This window comes from Euprymna scolopes, chromosome 15 (assembly GCF_053919585.1).
Source record: "Euprymna scolopes isolate OS-2025 chromosome 15, ASM5391958v1, whole genome shotgun sequence".
Classification (NCBI taxonomy): domain Eukaryota; kingdom Metazoa; phylum Mollusca; class Cephalopoda; order Sepiida; family Sepiolidae; genus Euprymna; species Euprymna scolopes.
In genome coordinates this window covers 520,196-539,399 of record NC_136496.1, presented here as the reverse complement: position 1 = coordinate 539,399, position 19,204 = coordinate 520,196, and the positions used below count along the sequence as shown (strand labels likewise).

The following is a 19,204-nucleotide window of genomic DNA, read 5'->3' as shown; positions in this document are numbered from 1 at the left end:
GTATAGGGGGTTGGTGACTTTCAAGGGGGGGGGGATTATGAACTCATGAAGGTTTAATTTAACTTAATAACCAGGTCTCATTTCAGAATTTTATTTCACAAAAATCTACGATAACCAAGAAATAGAAAGATTTAGAAAAATCCAGAAGGCCCCCAGAACTTTGTAGAACCTGCAACAAAGATAGATGGTTCCAGAATATTCTAATACTGGGTGCCACTCTTCTAAAAGTAGGTTTTCACACTAACCTGGCAGTTGTTGGTTTTTCGAAGTGGTGCAGTCAATCTCAGATTGAGCATAATTCCAAAGTTGTAAATCCAGCTGAATGAATCCTATCTTAAAACCTTCTGGTAAGAAAAGGTTATTTCTTTGAATTTTTCTGGCTAAAAGGTAAATTGCAAAATTTGAGATTCTTTGTACGAGTAATTAAACTGTTAGTGCAGTCGAGCATTCTTCTCCAGCCTCATCCACATTCCTCTTCAATTTTCGTTATTAGATTTACCGACTTCACTGTTGGCTTGAGTACATACATTTTTTAGTTTAATTTGTAAAAGGTGTTAGTAAAAATTACATTTAAATGTTGCTCTCATTGTTTTGAAACTTAAAGTAACCCTTAAGACACTGATGTAAGGGGTGGGGTCAAGTAATCCTTGCAGCTGACTTTTATAACACTAGCGAGGGGTACCCGGCGTTGCCCGGGTGTTTGGAGAGGGGGGGGGGAAGGGAGTTAAAAAAAAAAAAAAAAAAAAAAAAAAAAAAAAAAAATAAGTATCGAACCCGAACCGTTGAGGCAAAGATATATATATATATATATATATATATTATATTTTATATTATATATAAAAAAAAACAAAAAAAAAACATGTGACGTTAACCATTGCCCCACCGCGACATGCTTACAGAAACACGTTTGAATTTATTTAATTACTTGGATTTAGCAGGTGCTCGTTTTAATGAGGTCAAGTTTGACTGCAGGGATTTCATTTACTGCTGAACGCTTCCCCATCCCCAAGATGTTATAGGAAAAAGACTAACCCACATGCGGTGAGCGACAAATATTGAATATTTATCTTCCCAAAATCGAGCAAATTAAATAGACAGGTGAGCTTCGTTATTAACTGAGATATTACGATTTATGAGATATAAAAAGTTTTAAAAAGTTGTGAAGCGACCGACCGCTTCTCTGAAAGAAGCCTTTTGTAGACAGAAAAAGCGAACACATACATGTTCGCTTTTATATTTAGATGAAATTCGAAATTCTGGCTCGTTAACATTAGATGGTCTTGATTTTCTTGTAAACTCAAGTTTAAAGCTATTGAAGATACGTTTATTCTTCGTTTATGTGGTCTCCATTTGTTTTTGTCCAGTTTTTTTTTTTTTTTTTGAGGTCTAAAAATCTCAAGTATTTCTACAACCTTAACACCTCGAAGTGACTTGATTTGTTTTTACAGCATATCAACCGTTTTTGGATTATTTAATGCTGTATCCAGTAATTTTGGAAAGAGGATTATGCTCCAATTTTCAAATATTCATGGTGTTTGGTTTGAAGACCTAATAAGGACAGTTTAACATACAAACGAAATTTAGTGTTTTGGGGAGAGGAGTAGAAATCAAGTAAAAATCAACTTACAAAAATCACAATGTTCAAGGCAAACAGAATGTATTTCAATATCTTTTTACCACAACCAGCCACCATCTTGATTGTTCCTAAAAATAATTTTACATTTATTTCAATTTGCAAAAGGTTTTGAAACAAAAGCACAATGATAATTTATTGTAAAAGTAACAGAAAAACTTTAAAGTGCAAGAAAAAAAAAAAAAAAAAAAAAAATGATAAAAATCCAACTGTTTAATGCGCAAAACTTTAATTCGCCCAACATTACCAGCAAGATACAATGAGCTATCATGAATTAGGAGCCAGATTTGGAGGGAAGCATCCTAAGGGTTCTGTAGGAAAAAATTACTTACGTTACATTTAAATCTAGGCATATTTGTAAGGTTGAGGAAACAGGATCAGAAAGGCAAGCGGTTCAAGGAAAGTTATTAGAAAGTTTTCCGGCATCTAAGGACCTATGGTGAAGGGGGTGATTTTGCCATGTCGAGTTTGAGGGTATTTACATGGAAATGATGCAGGTGAAATAGATTCATTGGAGCACATTGCATAAGTACAACATTGCAGTGAGAAAAAAGGTTGAATCTTGGTAAATAATGTCGAACCAATTAGGTTAGAGATTTTGCAACGAGAAAGGCTGACTGATAGTTGGGCGGTTAAACACTTAAAATGCATTCATTTCTTGAATTAAAAAAAAAATTCAAATAAAAACCTAATTATGTGTGCAAAAAGAAATTAAATTTCAGGTGCAAAGATTTAAAAGATGCCCACGCAAATCCTGTGGGAGAAGAAAACTTAATGTGTTTTGCTCGGCGGACGTAGTTGAAAGCATACCACATGAAAAGACATGCACTTTTTAACCAATCAAAGCTCAAAGAAAAACTTAATTTTTTAACCTTTACCCAACTCGCTTGGGAGCCTATAAAAAAAAAAAAAAAAAAAAATACATAAATGAGCGAACTTCTCAATCTCACTGCTCTTGTCAGTGTCTTCATTGCTACTTCCTCGCCAGCATGACGAAACCCACTTATTCGCACATATGCACAGAATGCAGACATTAAGCTGCACACAGAAACATGTGCTTTCTATCTCTTAATATCGTTGCTATTTCGCCAGCATGACAAACACCTATTCACAGATAATGCAGATATTCAGCCATGCGCAAAGACATTTACCTTCCTTTCTCACAGAAAAGTAAGCCTGTTTTCTCACTAAGAATGCAAAGGACATTGTTTTTTTGTCAATCTAATGAACTAAGTTTCTACCAAGACACTTTAGACACGGAAAAAAAGATTCGTTTTTTACTTGTTACTTTTTTGTAAATAAAAGTTTATTTCACAAGTTTGATTTTTGTACTACAAGTTTGTAAGCAAAAACGTGAAAAACAAGTCAATGAATCTGAACATAAATTTGCGCAAGCACCCCTCAGAAAATTTGACATTACTTGGCAGTTAATACCTCAAAACTACAAACCCTTGCAATCAAACCAAAAGTTTTCAATCAAGTTTCCTGAACTCTGAACAGGACCGACAGTTTAAAGGCTTCAAAATCACTTTCAAACAGACATAAAAGGAAAAGAAATGGAATCGCAGCGGGCAGAGACATCCCTGGTTATATCACAGAATATACCAGTCTTCGATCCCACTAATAAAATTAAACTCATGGTTCGTCCAAATCCATGCACTTTGACATGAAACGGATTATGTCCCAGAGAACCAGATATTGTTGCTTAGTTGAAAAGCTACCAACAGACGAAGAGGTGACGGATTTACAGAAGAATGTACCAGAAGACAACCTGTACAACTGGCTTAAGGTGATATTGAAACAGACTGGCTTATCCAATGAGACAATGTTGTGCAATCCCTTCACAGATTGAATTAGGAGATCGTACCTTCTCACAACTATTACAGCGTATGCAAACATTACTGGATGACAAAATGTCCGAAAACATTAGGAGTCTAAGGTTGGACAAACCTGATGACAAATTCTTGCACCCATACCAGAAGAAACAGACCAAAAACTTGGACATGGCAGATTGAATACATGAAAATCTTTGTAACTGCAAAATTAACTGTGCAATCTCAACCGATAAAAAGACGAGGAATTTAATGAACTTAAGTTTACGGTCAAAAAACTTTCGTGACAATTACAAGATTCGCTACAGATAGACCGTCGGAACCCACTCAAATAACCTAGCTATAGAAGACAGTCTTAGAAGAGGTTGAAGCAACACACCGGAGAGAACGCATGTTATTTGCATGAAAACTTTGGTACCGAAGCAAGACGTACTTACCCTTGTTCCTTTAACAAGGAGAAACAGGGAAACGAACATTCCAGCCAGTAGAGATAACTGTTGCTGGATTTTCTACAAAAAGTATTTTATATTTGTGACAACACTAATGGGTATACCTTAATAGACACTGGAGCAGAGATAAGCGAAATATTACCGCTGCTAAATCAAACTACTTCAGCCTTACCACCTCCAAGCAGCTAATGGCACAAATATACAGACATTTGAAGAGAAATCCTTGAATATTAATCTCAGCATGTGACCGATTTTTTTTTTTGTGGATTTTTACCATAGCCAACATAACACCAATATTAGGGGCAGATTTTCTAGCCAGATTCAATTTGTAGACAAGACTAATCACACTAACGGATAATCAAATGAAGATCGTGATTAAAAGGTATCACTAGATATCAGTCTACCGGAATCAGTTCTGCCTTACCCAAAGATACATTTGCCAGCTACTTCAAAAATCCACAACTGTCATTCAAGGACACTGGCACTAAGTATAATGCAAAACAAAACGAATGGACAACCCATTTATGCCACCCACAGACGTTTGAAACTCGAATACAGGATTGTGAAAGAGTTTCAACACATGTTACAGCAAGGAATTATCTGACAGTCCAAAAGCGCTTGGTCTTCTCTACACATGATGTAAAAGAAATCAAATGTGACAACATGGCGTCCTTGCAGTGATTTTAGATTAATCATGATACCTACCCCACACATTCATGATTTCACAATTGGATTGCAAAATGCCACAATATTTTCCAAGTTGGATCTAGTAAAGGGATATTACCAAGTTCTAGTGGGAGAAGATATCCATAAAACAGCACTGACCACTATTTGGCATTTACAAATTCGTCCAAATGCCTTTCGGGCTTAGAAATGCTTGTCAAGCCTTCCAAAAGTTAATGAGGTTTTTAGGGACCTACCATTCGTAGGTGTGGATGATGTCCTAATTGCTAGTAGAAGCCTTAACATAAGCTTTCTAAAGACTGTCCCATTACGATCTAAAAAAATAATCATTGAAAAATGTATCTTCAGCCAACAGGCAGTTAACTTCCTCGGACACTCAACTGATAAGGATGAAATATCACCATTACCCGAGAAAGTGCTATTTTAAATTTCCCCACAACCTACGTCTGTTAAAAGTTTGTCGTTTTATATGTATAATTAGACGATTTTTACCCAATTGTTCTACAATCCTCACACCATTAAAGTTAAAAGGATCTGCTTTAGAAGCTTTCAGTCAAGCTAAAACTGCCTTAGTCAATTTCCTGAAATTGAATTACATTGAGGATAGTGAAAAACAGATGCAGACGTAGCTGTAGGAGCAGTTATTCACCAACAGACCGAAGATACAAGCAAGGACTCATATCGTTTTTTCAGCCAAACTGAGCAAGACAAAGTACAGCACCTTTAAGGAAACAGTTAGCGATTTCCTTAGCAATTAAATATTTCAGACCTGTTAGTATGAATGCAAAAGTTTCTAACTATAAGCCATTAACATATGCACTACATGTAGATAATATGGCCCATGAGAAATCAGACATTTTGATTATATAGCCCAATTTACCAATATCAGATACATCAAAGGACAAAACATTGTAGCAGACGCATTGTCAGGAGCTACAATTACCTCGCTAAATATGGAATTAATTGCACAAGAACAAGAGATGGATAAAACCAGACAAACAGAAAACGTCTTTACAACTTAAGGAAATGCCCGTACCCTTTAGTACATTGACACCGGGGGGGGGGGGGGTATCCAGGCAAAATAGTCCCTATTTTTTGTTTGGTCAAATATGAAAAGATATTCAAAATTTGACGCGTGTACCCTGTCAAAAATAAAATTCACAGGCACAGAGTCACCACTATGCACTTTTAGCACACCTGATTACCAGTATCCACGATGTGGTAGGAACATTACCCACCTCAAAAGAACACCCACATCCTTACCATAGTCGACAGATTAAGAAAATCACCTACTGCCATACCAATCAAGGACACATCGGCGACAATAGCTAGAGCTATACTACAGGATTGGATACAGATCTTTGGAGTACCTTCAGTAATCACAATTGATAGACTCAACCCTCTATAGAATATAGAATTTTGGAAACAAACCAAAGACCACGGCCTATCATCCCAGCCTTGTTGAACGCTTTCAGACAACTAAAAATTTAGTTGTCCGAGTCTTAAGACAATTTACTGTTAATTGTTTTAAGGATTCGAAACAAGACTTGCAAAGCACACCAGCAGATGTAGTTTTTGGATCAGCAGTGACTACCTGGACAATATTTTAATGACAGAGTTAAAAAGGTCTTCAATTTTATACCCACCAGGAGGACTAAAAAAAATAAATAAAAAATAAAAAAAGCCACTGTCCAAATTACTCAGGACCATACCAAGTTCTAAACAAGTGTAAAATATTTTACTGTCGTAGGAAGAAAAATCACAATCGGCCGAATTAAACTAGTGTACATTGAGGAATACCCCCCCCCCCAGACAATTTCCCCACCACAACTATGAAATAAGGGAGTGCAGCAGAAAAAGATACAAACGCCAGACCTATGACAAAAACAGTCCATTGGCCGAGACATTTGAAGGAATACATTACATATTGAAAAATATTCATATCTTTTCCAATGGGGGGGGGGAGTATTTATGCAGTTAAACACTAAAATGCATTCATTTGTTTAAAAAAAAAAAAAAAAAAAAAATTTTAAAAATCCAATTATGCATGCCAAAAGAAATTTCAGATGCACAAAGATTTCAAAGAATATGCCCATGCAAGTTCTGCAGGGAAGAAAATTTAAATGTGTTCTGTTCAACAGACTTAGTTGAAAGCATTCACTTGACAAAGACGTGCACTTTTTAATCAACGCTCAACGATTTCAAACCTTTTCCCAACTCGCCTGGTAGCCTATCGAAAAATATGAGTGAACTCAATCTCACTCACTGATTTTTCGTCAAAGTCTTCGTTGCTACTTCCGCACCAGAATGACGAAACCCACCTATTCATACATATGCATGTATGCACAGAAACATGTACTTTCTACCTCTTACCAAAGTCATCGTTGCTATTTCTTACCAGCAGGACAAAACGTATTCACATGCATGCACACAGAATGCAGATATTCAGCGAGTGCAAAGATACTTACCTTCCTCTTATCACAGAAAAAGCCAGTTTTCTCACTAACAAAGGACATTCCGTTTTTGTCAATCCAACGAACAGTCTAAAGAACTTTCACATTGAGAAGAAATTTTCTACCAAGACACTTTTTGGACACTGAAAAATTCATTTTTACTTGATACTTGTGTAAATAAACAAAGTTTATTTCACATGTTTAATTTTATTTGTGGTGGAAAAGGGGATCGAATCAGACCCAAGTGCCACTACATAGTATAAAATTTTAGGGTAGAGATATTCGCAGTTGTGAGAAGCTTCCTAGAATGGTAAAATTAGACTTGGCAGTATCTATGCATTTATTCCAATTTAGTTTACCAGTGAATGCTAGGCCGAGAGGTTCGAACCTTTAACCCTAAAAGGGGGGGGGGAGTGCTATTATGGCAATCAGTATTTGAAAAAAAAAAAAAAAAAAAAAGTCTTAGAATTCCTAAAGTAAAGAAACTTCGTCTTAGCACGAAATTTAACCATCCATTGGTCTTTTACTACAGATTGAAGGTTATCACCTCTACAGCACATTCTGGAAATACATTGCTGGAAAGAGCAAAATTAGGCAATTGCTTTTAGTTCTTATTACAACTACCAAAAAGGAAAAGTAATGAGGAATCCAAAGCAATTCGTTGCATGTTGACAGAATAACATTCCAGACAAGATGCCAGAGATGTTCGATACTGTAAAGTGTTCAAAGCACAAGCAGTATGTTACATGTGTACACAATGAAAATAAACGCTACTTTTGATTGACTCTTGTTTGGCTAAGTGAAAGCAATAAAAAAAAAATTAAACTTAAATTTCACAACTTTAAAAGTATACAGGGTAGTAGAAAATTAAATGGTAATGTTTGTAGCAGCTGTTTATATGGTTTTTCGATTTCTTAGCCGTTAAATATGAACCTAATTTTTTAGCTTAATTTATGCCTGGACAAATCTGGGTTCAGTATGTGTGCATGTTAATAGTTCCAATCGCACCCGGTAGGGGTTATGGAGGAAAGGATCAGTAAATAAAATTGAAAATGATTTGAACATTTACTTACGGATTTTTTTTCCAATAAAAATGTAGTTTAGTGATGATAAAACTGGAAAGAAAAGAATTGACAAAGTAACCATTTTGTTTAGTGCATTGAAATCTTTTAAATCAAACCCTTCAAGTCCGAAGTTTTACGGGGTCCCCCCCCCCAGGAATCACCACCTATCAAGGCCCGGAGGCCACTCGAGGACAAGAGTTAATGGGTATACATTAGTCTATGTGATTATAGCATTTTAAACATGGGTAATGGAATTTTTGCAAGTTGGATTACATAGGGGGACGGATAATCAAGAACTTGTTTACATTGGACTTGAAGACAGATTGTAGTCAGCTGGGAAACAGGCCACTTGCTTCAAACAAGACACATTGCCATAGAGACATAAGGGATTACTGGAATTAGGAAATCAGATTCATAGAAGTAATCTAAAGTGGGAAATTATGCAGCAAGATGTTCATATTACATTTAAAGTTCTGCATCTTGGTACACTCAGCAAATGGAATGCTAAAGGCAAATCATTTAAACTATTAGAGTAGAAAATCTTTCATTTGAAAGTTTACAATGAAGGGGTGAGATTTTGCTGCAATGTCATACTGAAGATTGCTGAATCTTCACAAAAGGCGTTCTCTATAAAAAATTAAACTAGCCCACATTTGCATCACAAACGTCTAACAGACGTGTTCCAGAATTCATAATTAGTGAATTTAAGTGAATTATGTACATATAGCATTCAGAATTTTAGAAAAATTATACATTTCTTTAAAAAAAAAAAAGAAAAAAAAACAAACTTAGTATGTGCATTTCTTCCTATAGACTCCTAAACGGCTGTGCCGAGTTTTTGGAAATTTCACACAAGTGTACTTATGTGCCTGGCAGTGTTATTAGATTTTGTATGGGAATAGCTTCAATAAATATTGAAAAAGCGATTTTGACTGAAGTTAATGCCTTATACAACCTAAAATCACAAGTGCATTTGAAAAGTTTCATTACCATACAAGCAGAAAGGCCCGGCATATAAAATCAACAGTAAGTTCTGATATGACAGGGGCATGTTTGAAATTAATGTTTTTGTTTAGAGCACAATTGAACAATATACTTTAGCATTTTAAACTAATTCAAGCCATTATACAAGAAATGGCTTAACAGGTTGTCTACAGTGCAATGTAAACTAAAATATTTTAAACCAAGTCCCTGCTTGGAGGTATGTGAAGCTCCCTCTAGGTGTACTGTGATGCCCCCCCCCCCCCAACTAGAACAGATAATTGATTGGATTAAAAAAAAAAAAAAAAAAAAAAATTGCAATTTCAAATTTCAATGACAATATGGCAGGGTGAAACATTCGTTGATTAATCTTGAGCAACGTCGGGTCTCACTGCTAGTCTATAATATATCTAAACTATGTCGATGTCATTTGAAAGTCAGACAAAGACATCAACAGGCTTAGTCCAAAAATAGAACAAGGAAGAACCAATTGGGCAAAGTTGTCACGATTACGTGACAAAGGATTCGATTTACATTGATTTTGTACAAGGTCATATCTAAAACAGGAAGAGACACCCAACATTTGAGAGGCTCTAGAGGTAAAATTTCTAGTCAGAAATCTGAGCTACTTACACTCCACTCATTGTGAAGAAACTTCTGGATAGAAATTCTAACTCAAATTGATTTCAGGTTTTATGTTATCGAATAAATTACATTTAGATTATTTTGAAAGTATATTGTAAAGTCAAAATTGAAATTTCAAGAACAATTTTTCACCATTATTAATTTGAATTTGCTTGTTTTATATATTTTGTAAACCTTTCATGTTGATAAAGGTTTTTTCACACTGAAAGATTTGTTCAATGCAATTTGTTTCATACAAATTTGATTGGGGAAATTTCCTTTCAAAATTTACTTGAAGCAACAAGAGTGAAGTGCTAACAGCTAAAGGCTGCTGGAAATTTTCTTCCAATTGTTAAATCACGTGGGTGGTTATAAATTTGCCCTTGATTTCATACCATTTAAGCAAAATGGCTATAAAAAAAAAAAAAAAAAAAAAAAAAAAAAAACCCGAACCTGTTTTAAAAGAATCTCCAGTCAGGCATTCAATTTTTTTTAGTTAGTGCATTTTTTTGGTATACAGATAAACAGGATATAAATAGAATTTGAAATGAACCTCATCAAGAATAGATTTCTGAATAACGCTATTTATAAAGATTTTTCAAAGGTTTGGCCTTTAATTATTCTGTACCCTCAAATTAGATTTAAAATGTATCTACCTCCACATGAGTTCAAATGGGATGTGGTTATTAGTGAATGACCCAAGGGTGCTTATAGTGGCTACTAATTACAAAAATTAACCAATTGGATATACCAACAAGGTTGTACTCTTGGAGGTACTCTAAGAGTAATTCGTTTAGGAAGATCTCAGATAAGTGTTACATAGAAATGACTTTAAAATAAAAGTAAGTAAACTTGATCGAACCAGTCATTTTTAAAATTGCTCAACCCAGAAGTAAACCAGTTTTTAATCTTTAAAAAAGATCATGGTAGATAGATCTTGTATTAGGATTATTAGGGCTACTGTTCTTAAATGTTATTCTCACGTTTTGGTTGATGCAACTTCAGGTCAGGTTACATCAACTAAAATATGCAAAAGGGTTCGTTTTAGTATACAGATTCGGAAAAAAAAAAAAAAAAATTATATATATATATAACAAATGTTATCAAAGGCAAGATAAGTTACTCTATCTGGAAGTCTGTAGTGGTTTTATTGACTTTTAAAACATAATCGGTTCGAAAATCATACAGTGTTTATCAATATATTTTAAGAATGGCGGCATGCTCACTTAAGCATAGCAAGTGTGGGAAAAGGAGTTAATACACAAAATACTGATAGAAACTCAATATTACCGGACATAGAAAACCACCGAATATGTGTCCGCCTAACAGTATTTTGTATAATTTGTTTGAACTCATTTTCCCAAACTTACCGTGTTCAACAGCGAGCATGCCACCATTTTTTAATATATTGATAAACACTGATTTTCAAACCGATTAAATTTTAAGTAGAGTAAAACCACTAAAAACTTTTCCAGGTAGGTAGAAGAGCAACTTATCTTGCCTTTGATAACATGTTATCTTTTGTTTTTAACCACTTTTCGAATTTGTATAGTAACACAAACCTACAAATAACACTAAAGATGAGAACGGTAGTTCGGATAATACGTATTCATCTTTATCTGAAAAAATTCAGGAGCACAAGAGCAAGTAGACGTTTTTATCATGAGGGCATTTGACCCAGAATCTTACATTTTAATTATCCAGACTGTAGAGACCTCTATAGAATCTTACGTCATCCGTTTGGGAGTCGATTAACGATTTGAAACAATCGTTTTCATTTCATAGTATTAAATTTAAAAGATTTTTTTTACTTATTCATGCCAAACAAGGCGTATTTCCACTTTAATGTACAGGAAAAGTATTTGGGATCATACCTACAGGAGACTATGAGGAGTTGAGTAGCGAGATGTCCATTTACATTACATTTAAATGTGTTAGTACAGTCAAGTAGGAAATAGGTAGGGAATTCCAAAGGCTAGCAGTCCAAGGAAAGCTATTTTTAGGACTTGTGGCATTTAAAAAAGCCAGTGAAGGGGGTGAGATTTTGCTACTTGTAAGGTTAAAGCTATGAGCACAATCCATTAAAGTACTTGCAAAATAGGCACAGGGGTGCGACATGTGGTGATGGGACAGAGGCTGGGAGATTTGACAGTGAGCCTATTAGAAGGGAGACTAGTGGCAGAAGCACCAGCTCAATGTGACAATACTATGCATGAGCAAATGGTGGCTTTATAGATATAGGATACTCTAAGCACAAGTAATTTTCTAGAATGATAAATGAAAACTCACCTCAGTGGGTCCAAGTTGGACTTTCAGATGAGAATGGGTTTGGATTCTTTAGATTAGTGTTCTCATCTTGCAGTAGTTCTATGTAGAGAATCAGGTCGGGCATCAATTAAATTCAGTGAAAATTTAATATGCCGAGTGTCCAGTGGACAGAGACGAGGAGAAATGTGCGTTTCTACTGTTTGTCCAGTTATCCAGTTTACAGAGGTTTCCAAAGGGGCTAACAAAGTTCCTTAGATAGAGTCAGGCCTGTCAACTGTTTTTAAATGGAAATCAGTCGAGAAAACGCATGAAGCCACTTGATGTAAGAAGCCAAGCAAGAATGAAACCCGATTATTGCAAAGACAGTAAATGCCTATTGATCTTAGCCTTGAAAAGTGCGAAGACTGTGTACGTAGGAAAACAGCGAGAAGAAAGTTTCATAACCTTGCAGTCATTGGAAATAAGCTACTGGAATAAGTATTACAATGAAGTATTAAAACAACGAATTGATGGAGACCACTAGGCCAACGAGTCAAATGAGCTGAAACAAAGGAAGCCGGAATAGAACAATTTTGAGAAACATGCCATAAAAGTATTTTTAGAAAAAAAATAGGCTAGCAACATCACGGTGAGAGGTAGTAAAGTGGGGCTGCTCAAATTACAGATTTGTCAGTGTGACCGAATCACTCATCGTGGGGGGGGGGCATTGATTTGTGAGAAAAGTCTTATTTGTGACTGAAGTGAAAGTGACCAATGGGTCAAGTTTAGAGCAGAATAGACAGAATAACCCTCCACTCACCGACATTTGGATAGCCTTGTGGTGCAAGTGAAAGATAAAAAAAAAAGTGGTATCTGTCTTGACTGCAGTTAACTAGAATAGCGGGGGGGAGGGAATTTGTCACTTCTAAAGTGGCCCAATTTTGCAAACTAAACCTTTTCCTCTTAAAATCGATCTAGTGTCGAACTTTGCTTCATAGTAAATTAATTTAACCCCTGCTAGTTTTGCGGACTAGGAAGAGACTAGCTAAAAACAATGGAAGACCCGGGGGGGGGGGATAAAAATCACCGTCATTTGACTCGAGAAAAATGCTTACGTCACTACATCGTCCTGGTTGATAGAGTTTTGTATTGAAACTCGAGTTAAATTCCCGTGAGCACCGTTGCAGGAAAAACTCCCATGTAAAGGATCCTTAATCAAATTTTCATGTAGATTCATTATTTATATAGTAATAAGTCAGCTTTTATCCAAAACAGAAGGTAAAAGAAAAAAGCTTTAAAATTAAGATATTGAAAACTAAAATGAGAACCTATTCAACTTCCTGAATTAAGCTAAATAACTTCATTTGGTTAAAAAAAAAAAAAAAAAAAATAAGTCATGTGACAAAAAAAACAAACGAAAGAGGATCAGAGTGTGCGCGTTGTCTCCTCAGATGGAGTTATTTTCGAGCAAGTGTTTAAAACCAGACTGTCCCCTGAACAATTAAAATATTAAAGAATCTCTAAGGGGGGGGGGGTCTAATTATCTCCCCCCCCCCCAGTGTATTTCATTTCACCCAAAACAAGGCATATTGCCACTAAAACCGCCGCGAGGGGTTACAGTACGTAATTCTTGTTTACTTGCCTCCCCACGAGGGCAGAGTTAAAGATTTTTAATGTGGAGAAATCCAGCTCCCCAAAAAAGGCACTCTGGATGGGAACAAATTAGTCATAAAAGGTTTTTCCACTGACCGAGGACAAAAGTGAAGTGCAGCACTTCAATGCAGCATCAGAACAGATACTACTACACTGATCCTGTCTCGAAGGCCAAGAGGTAATTATTGTAAGTCAGCGGGTGTAAAAAAAAAAAAAAAAAAAAAAAAATTTTAGATTTAAGAATAAAATCCAAAACGCTAAAATAAATGATTTGGCTTTAAAAAAACTGGAAACGACAAAGGGATAAGATTAAAACGTAGTCTGAAATTGATTTTTAACTAAGGAGGCCCCAAAATAGTAATTTTGGTTTACAGCACAAGAGACATTAATTGTGGCGCTTTGAAGCCACCGGAAGAAAATTAGAAATGTCTCCCTTTATTGGAACAGTGAAAAAAAAAAAAAAAAAAAATCTGAGTTCGCGTTTTTAAATCCTTGTTTAAAGTAAAGTATAAATATGGATAAATTCTTAAATACTGGAAGTACCCATTGAATAGTATTTTTTATAGGCAAGTGATTTTTTGGAATTAATATATTTTTATAATCAAAATAAAATTTTCGTTGATTTTACTTAACTCTTTTTTAAAAAAGAGTAAAGCAAATATTGCATAATTTGCTATTAAACCAGTTTTTTTTTTTTTAAGTTTGGTCTTCGCTCCTTTAAGAAAAATACGGTTTGAATTACATTTTTCAAGTAGTTATAAACTTCGAAAGACAGTAAGTCTAAGTATTCCAGTGTTTACCACGAATTTTTAATGGCGATTTCTGACACTGCTAGGGCTACACCCGAATAACTAACATTTAGGAAATTGACTAAATTCCACAATTTAGACTTTTCACGTTAATCTCATCGATTAACGAAACTTAACTTACAGATTCAATGGAAAATTTTAATGACATCGCCGGGGATTAGTTTTCAATTATAACTAATTACTAAATTGAACACGTACTTAGTGACCACACCGATAAAATATTGTGACAATATTTTATCGGTGATAATCAAAGTACGTGTTCAATTTAATAAAACGTACTAATTGAAAACTGATCCGACGATAAGTCATAAAATGACTTAAATTTTTTCTAATCTGAAAGCTTGTAATCGATGAGACGAAAGAAAGGGTTTGTGGAATTTAGAAGGGGGGGGGGGCAATTTCCTAAACGTCCGCCAGGTATACTATAAACCAGACACCGACAAACTAAAATGCAACGATACGAGATAGAAAATAAAGGTAAGGAAAAAGAAATCCTTGAAAAGTTGTGAAGATTCAAATATTTGGAAGATGACGGTCTATAGCCCCCCCCCCCAAAGTCACCACAAAATTACCCTCCCTATATGTAGAACGATGTAACTTTATAAATATTATAACTTTTGTACCATTAAGAGGGCAAAATAAACTAGTAATAATTTCAATTTTTTTTTTCATCGTACGAAAGTAATGAAATTGCGAAACGAAAATAGTGTTCACAATTTGCGCTTTAAAAATAACGTTCCCATGTAAGCATTTCGAACGTGAAAACATACCCATGTTTAATAAATCTGGCAAAAATCAACTAATGGTTAGATTTGTGAAATTTTCGATACTTGTCCATTTTAGAAGTAAATTACATAAAATGCAGTTTCCGTAAAATATAAGAGGGGGAAATTTTTTAGTCCGTGTCCCACCCTATTTATTTTTTCAAAATTTGAACAAAATATTTAAATCTATCGAAACTTCTTTATGAAACAAGAGTTAAGTAAAATATTTAAAAAATTTAAATACATTTAACAATTTACCTTGAAATTAAAAAATGCATAAATTTTATGTTTTAAAATTGCGTTTTTCCGAGTTGAATTGCCAAGTAAAAGAAACTTAAAATTTTAAAACGATTAAAATTCCATTATTTCAAAATGTTCCGTTACATAGATTTCTAATTGGGTTTAAATTTTTTAGATATTAATTTTTTGTACAAATATGTCTGTCAGCTATTTTATCGCCAGATTAAAAGATTTGAAAATATTGCACACATTAAGCATTTTGTAGCCCCCTCCCCTCGTTTTTGACGGAAAAAAAATCAAGTTGCTTCTGCTTTTTCCATAGTTCGTATAGTTAACAAGTCTAGTGGTCTACTGGTCTAGTAGTTAGACACGAACTGACGACCTGGGTGTACCAAGTTTGAATCCAGGTCGTTCCACAATTCATTTAGGATGTTGGCAACCTTCACGTGGTCCGTTCAGCAACCCGATGTCTTTCTAGAAAGAATTCCGACTACAAAAACAATTGGCGAACCAATGCCAATAGAATCTTCGGATTCATACGATATTTAAAGAATCGATGTTTTGTTTTTGTTTTTTAACCCAAAGCAGACATAAGGTTGCGGTTCATATGACGTCAATGTCACCATTATAGGGAATGTGCGTTGCCGTTGCAGTCGTTGCACTATGAATTGATAGTCGAACAAGTAGCATGGAATATAACTTCCAAAACAAAACCAAAAGGTTTATTTTCGTGGTTGAAAGTTAGACCGTATTAGAGGGAGAAGTGGGTTTGTATTACTTTACAGATTCGAAAAAGTTGGGGGGGGGGGAACTACGGTGCTAATGTACTTACTGATTCGAGCTATTTTTTTAAGTCCTATTTCTAAGTTTAAAGTTTTGATGTGTTTTTTTTATTCAATTGTAAAGTTAAAGTACAGAATAGGTACAAAACACCCTCCCCATGTTAAGAATGGCTTTTTAAATAACGTTATTTCAGCACGGATCAATAAGCGCATGAGTACCCAAAATACTGGGAGAAACTCGCTCAATATGTTACGATAACAGGCCGACATGTTCGGTGGGTTTTAAACAGTATTTTGCATATTTTTATTTTTAACTCCTTTTCCCAAACTTACCGTCTCAAAGAGAGTCGGGCGCCATTTTAAATGTTTCAATACATCGGTAAACACGTTTTCGAGCTTAAACATGTTACATTAAATAAAAACACTAGAAAATTATCTAATTAGGTAGAAAAGTAACTTATCTTGTCTTTGATAACATTTGTTATATATTTGTTTGACAACTTTTTCGAATCTATGTGTACAGTAATACAAACCCGAAAAATAGAAAGTTCTTTGATTGCAGGTCAGTCAGCAAGTTATCTTCAGTGAAAATCGTATGGAGGGACAGGGACAAGAGAGCGAGAGGTATTTCTTCCATGCTTGTCAGGTTCTATCTGCTTTCTGCTGGCTGACCGTGATTCCCAAAGGAATTTAGAAAGTTCCTTAGGGGACTTATGAATCTATGTACTACTACGGCAGCTGATTGGTCAGTATGTGGCCGAATCGCTCATGGAGGGGGGGGGGTAATTCGCGAGAGAAAATGGGTATTTTGTGATTGCTACAAAGGGCAATCCGAGTGGGGAGTTGTGCAACAAGTAATGCGACTTTGTAGCAATGAGGACCGATTAGAGTAGAGACTTTTGCATTAGCAGGTATGAAGAATTTTCTAGTCAAATACATGGTGTCACATTCCTTTGCAGTAAACGTAGTAGTATTTTCTATATATTTGTTACAATTTGGGTTTGTGAATATTGGAGAAATTCGAGCGTTTAATTTTCAGGAAGGATTCTATAAGCCATGGTAATCGATGGTTGAAAAATCTTCACGTCAAATCTTTTCAAAGCGCAATCGTCCTTCAACGAAATTTGAAAGAGGAAGAAAAAAAAAATCAACTTACCTGAAAGGTGAGTTACCAGAGAGCCCGGTGTAAAACGTGATGCTCCTTCCCTAAGAAGAGCAGGAATGACTCTTTATACAACGCACTTGTTGAAGTTTTACTTTCTAGTTTTTACACATGAATTACGTTTTAGTTTCGCCCAATCCATTCGTGTTTGCCAAAAGGAGGGATAGGTTATTTTCTTTTTAGTTTTCTATTACGCAACTTTATTTGACTATTTAAATTATAATTTTATTCAAATTATGTTTATAGTTCAAATTTTCCAATTACAAAATTCAACCCTAACCCAAACCCAACCTGCATAAGAAGAGGGAGTTCATTTTAGTTTTTATATTAAGAAAAACAACATTTCTTCCCTTGACAGTTTATCTGTCACTGTCTCCGGTATTGTTTGGGACTTATTTAGTTTCATTTTTTTTTTCTTAGAAAAATATGCGAGTTTTTTTTGGGGGGGGGGTTTAAGGGCGTAAATATGTAGCTTAACACTCAGCTAAATTGCCCACACCTCAAATTTTTAAGGCACCTCTGAACACTCTGCAAAACTTGCTGGAAAGAAGAAAAACAATTAATAGTGGGGTTGGGGTAGTTACGCATAAAATCAATGTAAAATAATCCCATCTCTGACATTTCTAGTGTTTTACAATTAACCTTTTCTTTAAAAAAAAAAAAAAAAAGGCAGTTACCTGTGAAAAACTTGACGAAAAGAAGGAAAACCATATTTGCTTCAGTTTGTGTTCATTCGTTACACTTCTGCCTTCTATAAATTAAAATTCAATTTATATACATACTAAACAATGTTTTAAGCAAACTACGTTAATCGCTTTATATTTTAGAATTTAGAGTGTGCGATTAGTTACACATAAAAATGTAACATAAAATAATCCTCATTTCTGCAGCTTTCTAGCGTAACCCCCCCCCCTTTATTTTTACTATAAGAAATAAATCATGTACGTTAAACTTTTGGATGGTGGGCCACTTTTTAGGTGATTACGAGGTGTTTTACAAACTTGCCACTTTGATTCAGGGTTAGTTTTTTTTTTATATTCCGTTTTCATACTAAACAAAGCTGTGTCAGGGCTACTATCAGGGAGATTAGTTGCAGGGATATCAGGCAGAGAGTTGAGCAACAAGATGTCTGTTCACATTACAATTGCACTTCTGCATGTCAGTACAGTTGCGAAAGCAGGGACCCAGAAGGGAGTTCCAAAGTCTAGCAGTACTGGCGAAGAAACTATTGGTGTAGAAGGTTATCTTACATTTAAGGATCTCTAGTGTGTAGGGGTGGGACTTTGCTGCTTGTCAGGTTTGTTATGGGTATTTACATCGAAGGGGTGCAAGGGCTTGTAGTTCGTCAGAGCATCCACTATTAAAATACTTATAGAACAGGTAGAGGGATGCAACATTTCGTCGATGGAACAAAGGCTGAAGCTTTAATGACAGTTCAGGATCTATCGGGTTAGTGACTTTTTTTTTAACCCCCGTCCAGCTAGAATGGCTACAAATGGTTAATAATTTTACATTAAATTTGTATATGAAACTGATCTTAATTCTAAAAAAAAAAAATTTTCTACCAATATTTTCAGAATGTTTAAAAGTAATTACCTTAGAAGTAGAATCTCATTTTTTGGAGAGATTCATTTAGTGAAAGGGGTTAATCTACAATAATACATGTTTGTTTCTTTTAAACAATATGTTGTCATTTCAAATAGTATCTTGAAAGTTATATTTAATTGGGGTTAATTTCACCTTAAATTTATATACAAAACTGAGCCCCCTTTCAAATTGCTAAATATTTGTTGTTTTTTCACCTTTTTATCAAGTTTTTCAGGGCGT

The 19,204-nt window shown here is 35.0% G+C and overlaps 1 protein-coding gene across 2 annotated transcripts in view; it reads right to left on the bottom strand.

Annotated features, from left to right (window-relative positions):
• The window catches only part of LOC145293677 (CD9 antigen-like), a 33,290-nt gene extending 15,262 nt beyond the window's left edge, over positions 1-18,028 (bottom strand). The window contains exons 1-3 of one of the 2 annotated variants that reach the window (XM_080140061.1): positions 17,372-18,028; positions 8,125-8,166; positions 1,628-1,704 (exon numbers count right to left, since the gene is read on the bottom strand). In XM_080140061.1, coding sequence (XP_079996187.1) covers positions 1,628-1,693 — 66 coding nt within the window. In that variant the 5' untranslated portion in view covers positions 1,694-1,704; positions 8,125-8,166; positions 17,372-18,028. The remainder of the gene's footprint in view (positions 1-1,627; positions 1,705-8,124; positions 8,167-17,371) is intronic. The other variant, XM_080140062.1, reaches the window with a different exon arrangement.
• Between the last annotated feature and the right edge of the window lie 1,176 nt (positions 18,029-19,204).